The sequence below is a fragment of the Ornithodoros turicata genome, chromosome 2 (genome assembly GCF_037126465.1).
Source record: "Ornithodoros turicata isolate Travis chromosome 2, ASM3712646v1, whole genome shotgun sequence".
NCBI classification, from domain to species: domain Eukaryota; kingdom Metazoa; phylum Arthropoda; class Arachnida; order Ixodida; family Argasidae; genus Ornithodoros; species Ornithodoros turicata.
In genome coordinates this window covers 117,615,905-117,633,408 of record NC_088202.1, presented here as the reverse complement: position 1 = coordinate 117,633,408, position 17,504 = coordinate 117,615,905, and the positions used below count along the sequence as shown (strand labels likewise).

Below are 17,504 nucleotides of genomic sequence, written 5' to 3'. Positions count from 1 at the left end.
TGTGGATGCAGCCTCAAAATCAAAACACAGCGATTTCGATGCGTGGCGGAACCGGGGTCTGATACACATGCCACGCTGCGATTACCACGCTGCCGTCCGCGTGAGGTATCAGGAGGTCGCTGACGCATCGAGCACGCGCTAGAAACCGGTTCTCCGCGTGACATTTTTCGCCGGGCACGGCGCGTTCTCTACGCTGAGATAGCGCCATGTGGTTCCAGCTTCAGTAAAAGAAACGGTACGCTGATGTGTTTTTTTTTTTTTTTTGCTTTGGTACCAGATTTAATGCGAATGTTTGTCATGTCAAATGGAAGTTTACAGCCGCGTCTACCCCCTGCGCCCCGAGCTAGTGCTGATCACACCTCTGCCATTACAGCTGCATGCGCTTCCTTAACCGATCTTCCGTATGCCCTCCGATAACAAGTTAGATCCCAATTCCTGAAAGAAGACATTTCCTCTGGAAAAATGTTCTGTGAAATGTGGTGCAAAAACTGTGAACAGACGGCATGGTGGCGTCATGAGTTGAAGCTTCTGGAAACCGATGAAGATGGTTCTGTTGTCGTACTACACAGTAAGTCACATTAACAAAGTGTCTTATGTGCTATAAAGAGAACCTGAAAGACGTACGTCGAATGAAAGTTCGTTAAGCGTACTAGTGAAGACGTGCAAAGCCCACATGTTAGAAAAATCTGGCGGAATGACGGTACAGGCATGAAGAACTGTTCAGGTTATATTATAACTGTTCTTTGTTGCGAAAACGAAAAACTGAGACCCCTGCCAAGGGCAGCACAATGTACTGGAACGCAATAGGGTGCAATAGGGGTGGACGGTATGTCTCTTATCAGTGTTCTTTAGTTTCTCGAGTCTGTTCAAGGCCTTCCACCTACCCGTTCACCCCTATCGCACTCGACTTTCAGTACATTGTGATGCTTGGGCTGCTAGGCCTATCACATAACAGCATGGTAGGTGGCAAAGAAAAGTAGCGGTGTCTTTGCAAGACAGCCTGAATACGTTTGTTGTTCGGTCTCTAAAAATTTCATCTGATGTCTACTCATGCGGTTCGCTTGTACTGGACATTCTTGGGTGCGAAAAATGGAGTGCGCTCCAAATTTTGTTTTCTTCCAATGTTGACTGATACGTTAAAGACACATGCACACAGGAAATGGAAGACGCTCACTGGTATTAATCACGAAGCAATATGTACCATAATGTAAGTCTCGTATCCGAGTATCTGTTCGTCTTGTACTCCCTGAAACTATGACTTCGTTAACATCATATCTTTCAGATTTGTTCAAAATTGACAACAACTCTTCAATAACGTTTATTTACGAGGAAAGTCATACAACCTACAAACAACTAGAACGGTACACGAATAATCTAGTTCTTCACTGACGTAGTATCATATTTGAGCAACGTTGTTCGTGGAATTCTATAACTCAAACGTCGCCACTATCAGCACTGGACAGCTGTCACGGCCTTATCGGGCCATCATCCTATCATGAGCGGTACGCAGGTGGTCAACCTTTGAGCGGGTGACGTCAGAACGTCACATAGAACGTGATGTCCTCCCGTCATCGTGAGACCCTCACCAACTGACAGTCCCAGTGCAACACCAGAGAAGTATAGGAGATAAAAAGGGAAAGGTAAAAATAGCTCGGCTTCTTTTTACCTCATTCTCACCGGGGCTTTCCGTACGACTGCCACACGTTCCCTCAGTCTCCTGGACATAGTTGGAGACATTTTGGCACATTGCTTTTTTATCCTACAATTCAGCGCAAGATTCTGCGCGCCATGCCCGGTTATTATCTGACTAGAGCTACGGTGATGCATGCTACAAGTGAGCACATTGGCACGTGCTTTCTACGCACGGGCTACGTCATCTGCGGGATATGGTTGATGTCATGCCTAGGAATGTTGTCTGACATCTGATCGGTTCACGGAGATGAATCGAGATGTCGCGAGGTAGGACAGAGGCATTAACTTCCCCATCGTCTATACAGCTATTCGCATGAAGTAGGGCCAGTAAATGCCGTTGAACATTAGGAATACAGCTGGAAACGCAACGCGGCAAAGATGGTCGATCCGCTTAGCGCGGAAACCACAGCGCTGTGCGATAGCGAGTGTTGACGCATCAACAATGGGAACGCCATGTTTTACGTCCGGTATTGGCTTGTCCTGCAAAGAAGAGAAAGGAAATATGAGTTGGCGGAATTACATTACAGAAGACATGTTCCTTATCTGAATCTATTTTGAACATGTGAACATGTATATCTGATATGACCTGATTGACCTAAAATAAACCAAGTCTGGGAAAAAGGCTTAAACCTTTCAATGTTCTTTCGTCCTAGAAATAAGTCTATTTAAAATAATGCTAAACTTGACGGACTAAAATGACGGCCAGGAACTCGAGGCCGTATCTTCTTTTAGGACATTGGGCGCAATATTTTCGGAACATTTAACATGGAACTGAATATTGTTATAGTCCAGAGGCCGGGAGTAGACGTGTTTAATAAAGTCAGCGTACCGGCAAGCAACACAGTAAACAACATAAGACTTGACGTTTCGAGTCCCATACGGGTCCCGTCATCCCATATGGGACCCGATGATGGGACCCGCCTTGCTCATCTAGGCTACCGAGGGCTTTCCCCCCTCGCAGTGCTACTTGGCCCTACTCAGCACGCTGAAGTCACGTTTGCGCTGACACGATTTCTTCGGGAATCTTATGTCCTGGGCATTCTCTCATACGTCCTATGCGCAACGATTAGTGAAGGAGCTGTTTATTCTGTATTTTTTCATAATTTTCTGTGTCACAGCTGCTTGTATCTCCTTTTGTTTGCTTGATAGCTTTTGGGAATAGCAAGCTCACACCGTGGCTAACCTTTCCCTTCTCTTTTTTTTACTTTGCATTAAACGTATCCCCCCCCCCCCCCCTATCAACTTAGAGCTGTGCAATTTGATGTACCGATATGTAGAACGAACTACAAGAAACAGTCACTACATTTCATGTCGTCGTCTTTGTTTAATCAGTTTATAGGTGCTTCAGAAGACCCTTCCATGTTTTCTAAGCTGGAATTGTGCGATTTCTTTATATCCAGGGATTAAGTGAATTCCTATTGTTTATGTGCTTCTTGTGTAGAATTGCTTTGTAATGCTACTGTACGATGTATTCTTGGGAGCAGAGTCTTCGTCAAGCCTTCTGGCTTTTTACAAGGGATGTGCCAACCGAATCCGCGAATTCACAAATCCTCGAATACTAGGCAGAGATTCCAGATTCGCGAATCCTAATCCCAGTGCCAAAAACGGCGAATCGAATCTTTCGAATCCAGCAACCACGTTTACTTGTTTCTTTTTCAAATTGGCGCCTTCCTAGTCCGCCGAAAGCCTTATTGGCCGACGGGCGTTTTCCTTTTTGTTTGTTTACATTACTCTGGACTGAAAGAGTTCAGGCAGGAACTGTTACATTACAAATTTAAAAGTAACCTGTTTTTACATTTGATTGTTGCTTAGTTTCATGGAGATAATTCACACTCGAGAATTTGTGCGTTTCTTGTAGTCGACGAACAACGTGTTAAATTATAAATTACGTTTAAGAAGAAGTATATGGGTATATTTTCTCCTGAAAGTGCAGCATTATGTAATTTGTTTTTGATTAAACAAGAAGTACCATATTTAGCTTCAAAAATTTTTTCATTAGCAGTGTTTCTTCTTTTTTTTTTTGCATTTTAAACTCTTTTTAACGAAAGGATTCGAAAGATTCGAGATTCGTAAGATTCGTGGATTCGTAGAACCTTCCTTGGATTCGGACTCGGACTCGAAAAATCTTGGATTCGTCCCATCTCTACTTTTTACTCTCCCCCATCCGAAAGGAAAGTAAAATTGAAATTGAAACGAATTTTCAGACGACAGCACAACCGCAAACTTCTTCAACGTCAGTTAAATGAGTCACTGAACAAGCACCGCTTCATAGTATCGTCGCCACATCAGACAATCACGTCGATACCACGGCATCTCAATGTGCCTACGAGGCACTATAGACTATTTCACTGTTTGCAAACGAACGGTGCAAACCGGAAGACCTACGCGGAACAAAACAGGTTAACGTGCGCTGGCGCTACCTGGCGGCGTGGAGCTAACAAAAGGGTCTTGGCAAATGGAAGTTTACAGCCCCGTCTACCCCCTGCGCCCCGAGCTATAGTGCTGATCACACCTTTGCCATTACAGCTGCATGCGCCCCCTTAACCGATCTTCCGTATGCCCTCCGATAACAAGTTAGATCCTAATTCCTGAAAGAAGACATTTCCTCTGGAAAAATGTTCTGTGAAATGTGGTGCAAAAACTGTGAACAGACGGCATGGTGGCGTCATGAGTTGAAGCTTCTGGAAACCGATGAAGATGGTTCTGTTGTCGTACTACCCAGTAAGTCACATTAACAACTTCTAACCAGAAGACCAACGGGACGCACATCCAGCTGTCGCGCGTTGGCGCACCCTAGCGTCGCGAAAGGGTCTATAAAGACCCCATGCCCTACTCGCATGAATTCACAACACGGGTGCTACGACAGGTGTTCATCGCGGAAGGGGCGGCAAAATTTGTTGCATGAAGTGTTGTGATACCTCTCTGAAAGCAAATGCGGAAAACGAAAACAAAGTGGTATACATCGATAACTTTTGTGCTTATCTGAGGATGCTCAGAAGCGATGCTGGTGTAGTGACTCTACAAATGACTATGGTATGCATATCGAATTAGTTATTTCTATTGTGCAGTGCACCGTATGGTCCCGTTACCACCGTTTATACATTGAAAGCAGCCGTTCGAAGCAGCAGGCAGCGTTGATTACCGGAAACGGAAACGAGAAAGATTACGCAAATTCCGCGGGAAACGAAAACAGAAACGGAAATCAAAATATTCTCGTTACCTTTACCGGAAACTGGAACGGAAAAGAAATTCAAGCCTCGAAACGTTGACGGAAACGGAATTCACGTAATATAATTCCCCTGCCTTTTCTTATGCATATAATAATAAATTTAATTCCTTCATATTTAGAACAAGCGTGGAGCGGTGATGCACATTCCACCGTCGTCGTTTTCTGTGAATGCTGATATATTCCATGTAATAATGATTGACCACCACTCCGCTCTGTAGTGCTTTGCCTTGAGGGTATTTAAATAGGTAAATAAATATGCCTACATTAGTATTCTGTCATTCACGTCTCATCAGTCATCAGATTGATTTAATGGCGAAATACATGTAAGCAATGCGAATGATTCATGCAGAGATGTTCCACCGGGGGACAAACAAGCTTCTCGGGATACTAAACTAATCCGATCCAATCCAAACCGCAACGCCGTAAGCGCGCAACTAACTGTTGGCTGTGCTCGAGTTTGTGCCGAAGTTGTGCCAAGTTAGTACTTGAGTCTGTGCCGAGTATGAGTGGTCGGCAAAGACCACATACGTCTTCTGTGTTTTTCTACTTCGAGCATGACATAGAAAGCAGGGTTTGTTACCTGAAACGGAAACGTTAAATACTTAAATTCCGCAGGAAACGAAAATAGAAACGGAAACGAAACTGTCTTCGTTACCGTTACCGGAAGCCGCAAGCGATAATCGTCTGGAAACGGTAACGGAAACGCAAACGAAAAATTGAATTCCTTAGGTACCGGAAACAGAAAACGGAAAGATTATTATTTTAGGTAACCAACACTGGTTGCACGTCACTGTCATTCTAGTTTCAGTGCACGCGCAGGCCTCGTAGGCCACGAATATTTTTTTTTTTGCCAGAAATCCACGAATATTTTTTTATTTCGATATCAATGGAAATGTATTGGGCGATTCCACGCGAAATCATCCAGCGGACCCGCTCGGCCCTCACAAAACTATCGCGAATTTTTACGAAATTTTTTTTAGCAGTCCCTAATAGTGCAAAACGACACACCACGAAACATTTCTTCCCAAATATCAATGTGGCGGGTGCTACACACGAGCAAAGTTCGCAGCACTGGCGAAAACCGTGCCTGGCGTGAACGGCAGCTGCGGCTCATAGAAAGCACCTAGAACTGTGCGGTTTTCTTTTGCGTATAGAGGAAACCATGCTTTACACGGCGCTCAAATCCAGGTTGTCGTGCTGTAATCGGTGCTGGTATACAAAGGCCGGAAGTTTCGCAATTTTCCTCCTACTTCGCGATTTTTTTGTGGAAAATCAAACCATTAAATTTTAATGAATATTTTTCCCTGACAAGGTCTCGTGAAATACTTCAACAGGAAAAATCGCAAGACACGTAATTGTTCTAGTCATTGCAGGAAAAAAGAGGAAGTATGCGATTTTTCCAAAATTCGCTACAAGCGAGCGTAAAACACGCAATGAAGAGGTCGGAAGAGACGCCTGAAACCAATGCAGTTTTATAGAATGAGCCTTCCTCTACAACATATTAAAAAATCTCGAGGGTGTTTTTTCGTATACTCTAGAAAATAATTTTTTTGTAGTAGAGGGTATTACGGCCACTGACCCACATTGCATGTATCCGGCGGGGTGCTATACTTGTTTCTTGGGCTCCTGTTTTCCTCTATACGCAAAAGAAAACCGCACAGTTCTAGGTGCTTTCTATGAGCCGCAGCTGCCGTTCACGCCAGGCACGGTTTTCGCCAGTGCTGCGAACTTTGCTCGTGTGTAGCACCCGCCACATTGATATTTGGGAAGAAATGTTTCGTGGTGTGTCGTTTTGCACGATTAGGGACTGCTAAAAAAATTTTCGTAAAAATTCGCGATAGTTTTGTGAGGGCCGAGCAGGTCCGCTGGATGATTTCGCGTGGAATCGCCCATTGCTTTCTTTTTTTTTCTTTTCCTTTTTTTTCTGGCTTTAGCTGTCGCCTGTGTTGCCCTTATTTGCTACCCGAGCTCAGGTTGTGTTCTCCATGGAGTGCATTCTACATGTTCTTTTAGAAGTGGAAATATGTTATCTGTATCAAAAGGCAGATCACCAAAAACAAAAACAAAAGTGTCGTTTCCGGTTTGCCTAATGTGTATCACCTAATACGTTATATTAACGTCGCGTTAGTTTAGCAATCTTACTCAAATACACAATGATTCCCCTTGTATCAACCGACTTTATATTCAATATAATATAGGCTCTGTTTGCTACAGTCTTGGGCAGTAACTTACTGCCTTAAATAGTTACTCGGAAAGAACTAATTTCTTTTCCTAAGAACATAACTGTTAGCTGTAACTAGTTACCTTTTTAGTAACTAGTTACTTTGAGAATCGTAATTTTTCCCAGTTATTTCGGAAGGTTTTCGCTTTTTTTTTCTCCACCCGTTGCGGCCCGTTGTCTATTCGTGGCTCACACAACGCCCGTACCTCCAAAGGAAAGGGTATGTAAAAACGTTGCACCTATCACCGCATTTGGAGGAGGTCCTCAACTCGACTCTACCCCGTGGTGGCACCTCACTACGCCAGGATATGCTCCAAGTACCCTCGCACAGACGTACAACGCTTACGCTGTAGCCAATGGGGCTCAAATTAAGGTTCATTTTGGTATCTGAACATAGTCCAGAGGCTGGGAGTAGACATGTTTAATAAGTTCAGCGCACCGGCAAGCAGCAACACAAAACAACAATGTACTTGACGTTTCGGGTCTCATACGGGTCCCATCATCAGAAGTGAGCCGTCCTATCCGCTACTGCCTATTCATGTAGCAGTGGGGTGTAACAGTCTTGGAGAGGGCCAGGGTGCTTGTTGATAGTATATTTTGTTTTCTTTATGTACCAGGATTCGAGATGCTTCCGAGATGCTTCGAGATGCTTCCATTAAGATCTCCTCAGAACCCCAAGCGAGGCAGGAAGAAATCACGCAAGCAAAAAGAAACCTTCAAAGAAGGGCCTATCCGGAATCTTTCATTAATGACATATACCGTCGAATGTTATCGCCCCGCCCGGAGATACCTGATGAAACCCAGGACAAACCCATATATGTCACCGTCCCTTACATCAAAGGTCTATTGGAACCCATCAGGCGTGTACTGTCTCAGATAAACACGAAGACCACCTTCAAGCCCATGTCCACACTGAGAAGCCTGATTAGTCATCCAAAGGACAGAACGCCGCCTGAAGATGCGAGGGGCGTTGTATACAAGATATCTTGTCAAGACTGCCCGGCGGTCTACATCGGGGAGACGGGAAAAAAACGAAGACACGAATGAAAGAGCACAAGAAAGATATCGAATAATCTGCCCTAAACAGGACTGAAGTAAGTGAACACGCGTGCAAGGTGGGACACGTGGTAGACCTTGATAATTCATTCATCCTTGCACGGGAAACCAAGTGGGGTGTTCGGAAGCATCTCGAATCCTGGTACATAAAGAAAACAAAAGACACTATCAACACGCACCCTGGCCCTCTCCCAGACTGTTACACCCCACTGGTACATAAATAGGCAGTAGCGGATAGGACGGCTCACTTCTGATGATGGGATCCGTACAGGAACCGAAACGTCAAGTACATTGTTGTTTCGTGTTGTTGCTTGCCGGTGCGCTGACCTGATTAAACATTTTGGTATTGTACAATGTAAAGCAGAACCATTACTCATAAGAAAACAGTTCCGTGGTCCCTAGTATTTTTTCACCATCAACGTCAACATCAACAGTTCCGTGGTCAGCGCTCCTAAGTGAGATGTGGAAGAAGGATTGGTCCCGCCTAGTGCCCCAGTTGAGCTGCTATTGGGGATTGGTAGGGATGCTTTGGAATAAAGCGGGGTAGACTTAGAGAGACAAACTTCGGCCAGTCGCTGTCGTCGACGTGTAACCTGCACAATTATGTAGTTGACATCGCACTGGTGATGAATTTATTAGTATAAACGTTATTGGGGGGGGGGGTCCCTTTTGCAACTTTGGACAGTAACTGTAAAGCAACTAAGTTACTTGTCATGTAACTTAACTAGTTACTATTTGTGGAGAGTAACTGTACTTGTAACTAATTAGCAACTTTATTCGCGTACTAACTCTAACTCAGTCACTTTTCCAAGTAACTTTTCCCAAGACTGGTTTGGTACAACATCCGTTCATAAATACTCCGGGCACTGAAATTTTAGTTACCTTATCGTGTGCCTGTGCTCTTGTGAGGCAACTGACGACTGTGAACTCGAGGAGGGCCGAAAAAACGAACCCTGTGCAGACGCCCATCCAGACATCAATAGCTTTTACGTAGGAAACAGGCGGTAAGTTGGACTGAATTCCTGATCCTTTGGAGGAGATGGTCAACAACGTCGTGACCCCAAGGGTCGTTCGAGCTGGTATGGACTCAACGTCTAGCCAGAAGGACACCCACGAAATGACCACAATGAGAATCGTGGGCAAGTATGACTGCACCATGTGGTATCCCAATGATCGTTGTAGGTGGAAGTCTGCTTTCAGGCAACTGTATTCACCTGCAAATCATGCACACATATTATCACTCCAACAATACTCATGGGGAGGTCACGAGGAATGTAGTTGCGTTTTAACTAACGCTAGCTGAAATAGAGGGGCTTCTTTAATTCATGTATTTGGTAATAATATCAAGGATTATTGATTTATCGTGTCAGTGTGAAGGGTGACGGCATCGACGTGGCTCTAAATGTATCCCAACTTACAGAAAGCATAGTTTTTCAATATCTTGCTCGTGTGTTAAACATGGGTATTGGATTATGTATAGAAATTTAATAAGCTTGTCGCATCGATAATCCGCTCGAAGATTTGTCTTGGACCACCTGTATTCGTTGATTCACGATATTGTTCGAGAGGCAGCTCCATAAATTTGGTCCGTGAGAGATTAAAGCGAGCGATGTTGATTTATAATACGAAATAACAAAAATACATTTTTTTTAGTTCGGCGAGTCAGTTTAACTGTTGAGTACAGTCGATTTCGATTCTGAATACAGCAGTCCGCGTCACATGAGAAGTAATTATCTCTTGTCTTCTTTTAGTACTAATTTCGACATCAGATGTTTTCATCTTGTGATGTGTCTTTGTGAAATGAAGTGTTTTTAAAACTGAGGTGTTGACGAGAAATTTAGCAACTGCATGACTAGAATAGAATAGAATAGAATAGAATAGAAGTAGAAAAAAATGGAAACGTAGGTCGCACTGCGTGGCTCCTTTGCAGTATTATTATTATTATTTTTTTTCTATCACATCACATCATTTGCAGAGTTACCCCTCGAGTTTGCAAAACGCGGTGCGTGAACTTGTAATTCCAAACATTTTGGCAATGGCTTGATGAGACTATGGACTTCTAAAACTTTCATTTTCATCATTTATTGTTGTTAGTTCATGCTGCTCGCTAGTTAGTTCATAGTTAGTACATGTCTTATGAATCAGACATATATTCTATTGAGGGTTCGTATTGCGACGAGCGAAAAAACACCATAGAAGTCTACTCATCCTCCTGCTCGTTAACGTAAAAATCGTCCATGAACTTCGCAGTCGTCCCTCTCATTCGCAATTATATGCTTTTCCATCTTTCTATCTATTGTTCATTTTGTTGACCACTCTGTCATTGTTGCTGATTCGTGATGAGCGTGTCTGAATTATTCTAAGAGTATAGAACACCAGCAAAACTAAGGCGTTGCACAATGCACTATTCTAGGTCATCGACTGCTATGCTTACCAATGTGAAACTTTTCCATGCAGTTGGACGTATTGATGTGCTGGATTTCAAACTGTGGAAGCTTGAGGTTCTCAAAGAGGATGATAGGCGTCGTAGCTGACCACTCGAGATGCAGCTCTTCCGTGGTTTTTGAAACTATACAAAAGAATCGCTTACTGTGACGTCGCCAAATCCTGATGTATGACCAAAAACTTAGAAATTTGATCACAAAAAAGAAGATGATTATGGTCACAAAGGTGATGCTTACACGAAGCCAGCTCGATGCTACACACCTGCGAGTCCATTGGAAATCGGTAGAGGTCCATCATACAGGCGAACCGCAGCTTTAACCTGAGTTGACAATGGAATAACCATGCTGGATGATTTCCTGACACGTTATTTCATGCAATGGCAAATGTTGTTATCAGGTTATTATCGGTTGACAGGTGTTTCGCGCAAAATGAGCCACCTTAAAAACATTAAAGTTTAAAAAAGAATCCTCGCACACACACACACACACAAAAAAAAGAAAGGCTGACTGCATAGTGTTGCCAGTGGTGTGAGGATACTCAAAATATCTTTTGTTTTGTAAATAATTCTAGGTTCAAACATCTTAGATCTCTTAGTTTGCAATACCCCTGGCATTGTACAAGATGTTTTGACCGTCCCTGGCTTATCAGACCATGAAGGCATCCTGGCTAAGATCGGGTGGCCTCAGATATGTAGAAATAGAGAATGTGGTAGAAAAGTCTATTTGTATAATCGAGCTGATTATAACAGTATGGAGAGCGATCTTTCTAGTCTCTTCCCCGAGTTTCGTGCCTATGCGTCGTCGTCTAGAATTGATGATCTGTGGAACCGATTTAAAGTTATTGTCCTTGACTCTATTGATAAACATATACCCTCAAGAGTTGTTAAATCAAGTAAAAGAGTCAGTAAACCATACATTAACAGTTCTAGTTTGAGATTAGTTAAAAAGAGACACAGAGTCTACACGGCATTTAAGAGAAGTGCCAGGTTGCGAAGCAAATTGACAGACATTACTTTTCACCTTAAGGCTTTAATTAACACAAGTAAGCGTCAGTTCTTCACGGACATGAAAGAGAAACTAGAGAGTAATACGAAAATTATGTGGAGATATATTAAGTCTAGCAATAAAACTCCCGTAGGGATCCCAACTCTTCTTTCACTTAATGGTGACACAATTCCGCAATTGATACCGCAAAGCAAACGCTCTTAATGACTACTTCGAAAGTGTGTTTCACCACGATTTGGCACTACCACTGCCCAGTCACGAACATAATATTCAAACTCCTTTGCCCGAACTGTGTATAACCAAGGAAGGAATTTCGAAGCTACTTAGCTCTTTGAATACCCATAAGAGCCATGGGCCGGATGGCATCCCACCTGCTGTGCTAAAACTGTGCAGCACAATCATGACAGAGTATTTATTCGTTATATTCAGGCGATCCTTGGAGCTGCGACTGGTACTGACTGAATGGAAATTTAGCAACGTGGTCCCTATCTTTAAGCCGGGTGATAGATCACTGGTCCATAATTATAGACCTATATCCTTGTTGCCTGTTTCTTCAAAAATCATGGAGCACATTATATACTCGTCGATAATGCAGCACCTAACCGTAAATAACTTTATCTCTGATTATCAACACGGCTTTCGATCAGGATACTCGTGCACAACACAATTGATCACATTCGACCACGACATCGTATCTTGCTTTGACAAGGGAGTACGAGTGGACACTGTTTTCCTAGATTTTAGGAAAGCGTTCGATACCGTACCCCATTCACTAATAATTCACAAATTGTCTACTCTTCAGTTGGATCGCCCTGTTTATAATTGGCTAATGGACTACCTCTCTTCAAGAGAGCAAGCTGTTGTATACAAGGGGAAAGTGTCTCGACGCATAAGCGTAACATCAGGTGTGCGCCAGGGCTCTGTCCTAGGGCCACCATTATTTCTTGTTTTCATCAACGACATAGGTCAACAAGTATCGTCTGAAATAATATTATTTGCTGCCGACTGCGTACTATATCGAACGATCAAATCTGACGAAGACATAACAAGCTTGCAGATAGATCTAGATAAGATATGTCTATGGTGCGAGAAGTGGGGCATGTCCTTAAATGTCGACAAATGCAAGGTACTACATTTCCAGTGCAAACGAGAACCGCACGCGTGCACATTAAATAACAACACCTTGTAAGCTGTTGAAGAGCTCAGATACTTAGGAGTTTTATTCTCTGGCGACCTGAAATGGACTAGTCACGTAAATAACGTATTTAACAAAGCCAATAAAGCTTTAAATTTTTATCGTAGGAATCTTAAGGGTACTCCAAGAGAAATCAAAGAGTGCGTATACAAAACATGCGTACGCCCCAGATTTTAGAGTACGCGTCACCTGTTTGGGATTCCCCGTCTTCTTCATTAAGCGAAAAACTAGAAAAAAATCAAAAGAGAGCAGCAAGGTTCGTCCTTAATGAATATTCCCCGTTCATCCGATCAAGCATATTGGTATCGGAACTAGGGTGGCCTTCTTTGGAAATGCGAAGAAGGCAAGCTCGATTGAAATTACTTTGGGATGTCTATAATAACAAAAATGGTGTAGCTCGTGACGAATACATATTTCAACCACATTATACTTCGCACAGACATGATCATTTATATAAGATAAGGCCTTACGACACCAAAACAACAGTTTTCCAAAAATCATTCTTTATCCGAACGACTGAGGAATGGAACAAGCTTCCCACTCACGCATTTTCCACTCCGGACCAGGAACATTCTGCGAATGGCCCGAACTTTACCCTCACTGGATAACCGTATGAAAAAAAAAAAAAGAAAAAAGTGTGAGGAACAGAGGGGCGAGAGCTACCCCAGGAGTTCGCCGCTCAGGTGATCGTTTTCTATTCTGTAATACAGTCCCAAGCAGCACAATGTACTGAAAGTCGAGTGCAATAGGGGTGGACGGGTAGGTGGAAGGCCTTGAACAGACTCGTGAAACTAAAGAACTTTGATAAGACACATACCGCCCACCGCTATTGCACTCGACTTTCAGTACATTGTGCTGCTTGGGGTATTGCAAGACTTACTCGGAAGTTGCTTTTCTTTTGTGTTTTGGCCGTTATACATTTGGAATATTTTTGTACTTGAAGTTTATCAATTATGAGGATTATTATTGCGTTTGGTGTTTATTATTGTTATTCATTTTTCTGATACATAGCTTGTAACTTTTTTCTGTGCCTACACACCCCTACACTAATGCTCCGGCGCTGTAGCGTACTTATGTAAATAAATAAATAATTAATTAATGAAGTGAAATTAATTAGTCCGTTTTTAAATTATAAGGATTAGAGCCGAAATGTTAATGAGAAATTTGTAGCGGGTGATACAGCCACACGAAACCCGTTCATTGGTGCTTTGTACCTTGAACGGACCATTTTTTTCCCGGTTCCAAAGACAATTTTTTTGGTTTCCAAAAAAACCGACGCGGGACCTGTCGCAGTCGCGCGAGGTGTCCATGTCAAGCCAAATGTCAATGAGAACTGTGACAAGTCTTCGTCCGATAACAGGACTCTCGAGAGCGCTGTGGTCAGGCGCGTCTGTGATCTCGCCCGTCTGCGACAGCTCCCTTGTCGGTATTTTTGCAAACCCGAAAGTTAGTCTTCGGAGCCGGGAAAAAAAAGGTCCATTAGCGGTACAAAGTTGCAATGAACGGGTTTCGTGTCGTTGTATCACCCGTTACAACGTTCTCATTGACATTTTGGCTAATCCTTATAATTAAAAAAACGGGCCAATTAATTTCACGTCATTAACTAATTAATCACACAACAAAAATAGTGTGGGTATCCTCACACCACTTGTTCGTCTTTTTTTGTGTGCGCTATGAACCCTTTTTTAAAAACTCTCATTTATCAAAGAGACTCATTTTTCGTGAAACACACTGTATTCTCCATTTACCTTATCAAGGGACACTAAAGTGCAAACATTTCTGCTCGCTGAATGAACGAAGACGTTACCTTGACATCAACACAAACGGAACGGGAGTAATCCGTACTGTCGTTTTTGATTGATAAGCGAAACAAACCGCAATGCACGCTTTCCTTTTCCCCACTCCTTGTCAAGAGCTCTGACCTCCGATTGACCTCCTCAAACGACCTCCCGCGATGATTGGACAAATCGCTTGCGGAGACCAATGAGTGAGCGCTTCTTGAGAGGGACTGGAAAAGTGTAAATTGGCGGTTTCTTTCGCTCATAGATCACTAACGACGCAATGGATTACTCCGTTGCTTTTGTGTAAAGACATCTTTAACTACTTAAGGAGAAATACTTTGCACTTTAGTACTCCTTTATAAGAACATGCAAGACACTTCGAATATACAGGGCGCATTTTTTTTATTATCTGCAGAATTATTATAATAAAGCTACGAGAGCTACCTAGATGACATTTTCACAGGTGGGTTATGCGGCCAGGCAGACATACTATGAGAAAAAAACCTGTAACTATTGGACTACTATATAATTACCTAAAATTCATTGACTAACTTATTAGTTAGGTGTTTCTTACTAGCGTTTATTCTAATCAGGTCGATCGCTACAAAACACGTAGCCCTCTGACGCGAACGCCCTTTCCTCCCTTTTTGCGCTCGAGAAGTGCGTGGTTTCAGCCTTCCACCAAACCACAGTTTTGGCTCATTTGCATAGCAAAAGTTAGCGGATTATGATCTCAAAGTGCTGTCTCATTTCAGGATCTTTAAAAAATGAGGGAGAATTTAAATAATGGCTTGCTCCAATTCTGCTATCAGGCATTTCGCTGAAGACATTTAATTAATCAGTTAATAAAAGTGGTGTAATTAATCGTCCAGTAGTTACATACGCCTTCCGACAGGATGTCCGCCTGGCAGCATAACCCACGTCCTGTGAAAACCTCATCTAGGCAGCTCCCATAGTTTTATTGTAAAATCCTGTATAGGAAAATAAAAAAATAAAAACGCCCTGTATATTTTTACCGCGTGATATGAACACACAACCTTCAGGAACTGTCGCGCAAAATATTTCCTTTGTCGGAAGGGCGCATTTCCCGAGAATCAGTGCGTGCAGTGACAACGCAACCTAGATTCAGAAACCCTGCTTGAATGGACTATCGCATTCTTCGCAGTCGGTTCCGAAATCATAGTGCCATTTTAGTCCGCGTTCATCACTGATAATAACGCCGAAAATCCCCCGCGAATTGGTGGCGTTGTTCCTGTGAAGTTCCATGAAACGCATGGCAAGAGCAGACTACGGATATTGAGAGGGGGGATGTATTTAGCACACATCTAAAAAAAAGGAGGAAAGGTCAGCCAAACGGTATGTCGGCTTGCTATTCCGAAAAAAAAATAAAAAGTAAAAGAATTAGGAACTAAATGACCCATTAACAAAAGGTGAAGGAAGAATATTGAGAGTACTGAGGAATTCCATCTGTGGACATCGGAGAAAACGTCACTCGGGCAATGCCAATCAGTCAACGCCCTTTGGCGCGGAGAGGTCCAATCAGGGAGCGGCTTGAGGGACCTTAGTAGCTTTGGCGACCGACCGGCGGGCGGGAGGCACAGCGGCTGCTGGTCACGGAGACTCTGTGATCTGCTTGTGGAATGTTGTTTATGGTTAGCGTCGGACGTGTTCGTAAGCCAGGAGCGTAACACCGTGTTTCACGCAGCGCGCTCGCGTCAGAACTCACACGAGTAAGCGAAAGTCGGCGCATTTACCGATGTCTTTTCACTTACGATAGTATATTGCGGTGCGAACGCGAAGCAGACGACCTCGGCGGAGACAATCGCTCGCGCTGCGCTGCCATATTCGCATTGCCTGCTGACGCATAGTGTTACTATCGCTGGGGCTTCCACAGCTGTAGAGGGAATGCGAATCTTTAAAACTCGTTATTTAATATGTAAGCTGATTTCGGGAAAGAAACTTGGCCAAGTGGACTGTGAGGCGATGACGAACATCACCGCATCGATCTCATATACACGTTTCCGAATGTGATAGTCCCTTAATGCCGCCTCTCACTCCCTTGCACGTGGATATTTCAAGTCAGCCAATCGCTACATGCTGCCAAGATGTCAGCCAATCGATGAAGACGATTTTGAAACACTGGCTTTTTATGTCTACCAGTAGCATATCCATGCGCCTGATGGTGGCTCGTCTCCATATCTATACGGCTGCTGAAAGCATGGTTCGTGATTGGCTGACCCTTGATTACTACGTCACGTCGCTCAGCCGATCAGGCTCCGTTTCCATGCGGTGTTGGCAGTGGCAACGATCTCTCTACTAGCTCCTTCTAGCGTGCTGTGACATCAGATCAACGATATAATTTTTATTGGCTGCCGAAAATACGTAGTCGGCGAGGGAACAAGGCGACAGGTCGTATGATCTGTGCCACACGTGGGACAGGCGGTGACAAATACAACCGCGCAACGAAAGAAAGGAAAAAGGATGTCTGCACCTCACTATTGTGCAGAAGACGTGGGGCCACATACTGGCAGAGGAAGGAAGCGAATATGTGCCGCAGGACTTGTAAACCGAACTTCTCTTCCTCCTCGGCGGATTAGCTAGACTGCCATGCCCCTTTAATGACCCAAGGACAGATTTTATCTACAGTATGCAAGGAAGATTTGATTGACCCTGAAATGGGAGAGAACGATCAGTGACGAAACCAAAATAAGAAAATCAGCGCGCTGTCTTGCCCGCCTTCGGTCGCGAGTCCGCTCTTATCATAGGCTGCTGATCTATCGCGCAATGATAGCGCAGAGTGTTCTCCCCGTCTGTAAAGATAAAAATGTGCGCGCGACGTCCTCGAACGACTGAAAGCATTTCTATTCAGGAAGGGTCCTTC

At 43.6% G+C, this 17,504-nt stretch overlaps 1 protein-coding gene across 2 annotated transcripts in view; it reads right to left on the bottom strand.

Annotated features, from left to right (window-relative positions):
* Nucleotides 1-1,334: 1,334 nt before the first annotated feature.
* The window catches only part of LOC135383977 (glycine receptor subunit alpha-2-like), a 57,534-nt gene continuing 41,364 nt past the window's right edge, over nucleotides 1,335-17,504 (bottom strand). For both annotated transcript variants that reach the window (XM_064613249.1, XM_064613250.1), the window contains exons 5-8: nucleotides 10,880-10,962; nucleotides 10,633-10,767; nucleotides 9,081-9,412; nucleotides 1,335-2,172 (exon numbers count right to left, since the gene is read on the bottom strand). In XM_064613249.1, coding sequence (XP_064469319.1) covers nucleotides 1,990-2,172; nucleotides 9,081-9,412; nucleotides 10,633-10,767; nucleotides 10,880-10,962 — 733 coding nt within the window. In that variant the 3' untranslated portion in view covers nucleotides 1,335-1,989. The remainder of the gene's footprint in view (nucleotides 2,173-9,080; nucleotides 9,413-10,632; nucleotides 10,768-10,879; nucleotides 10,963-17,504) is intronic.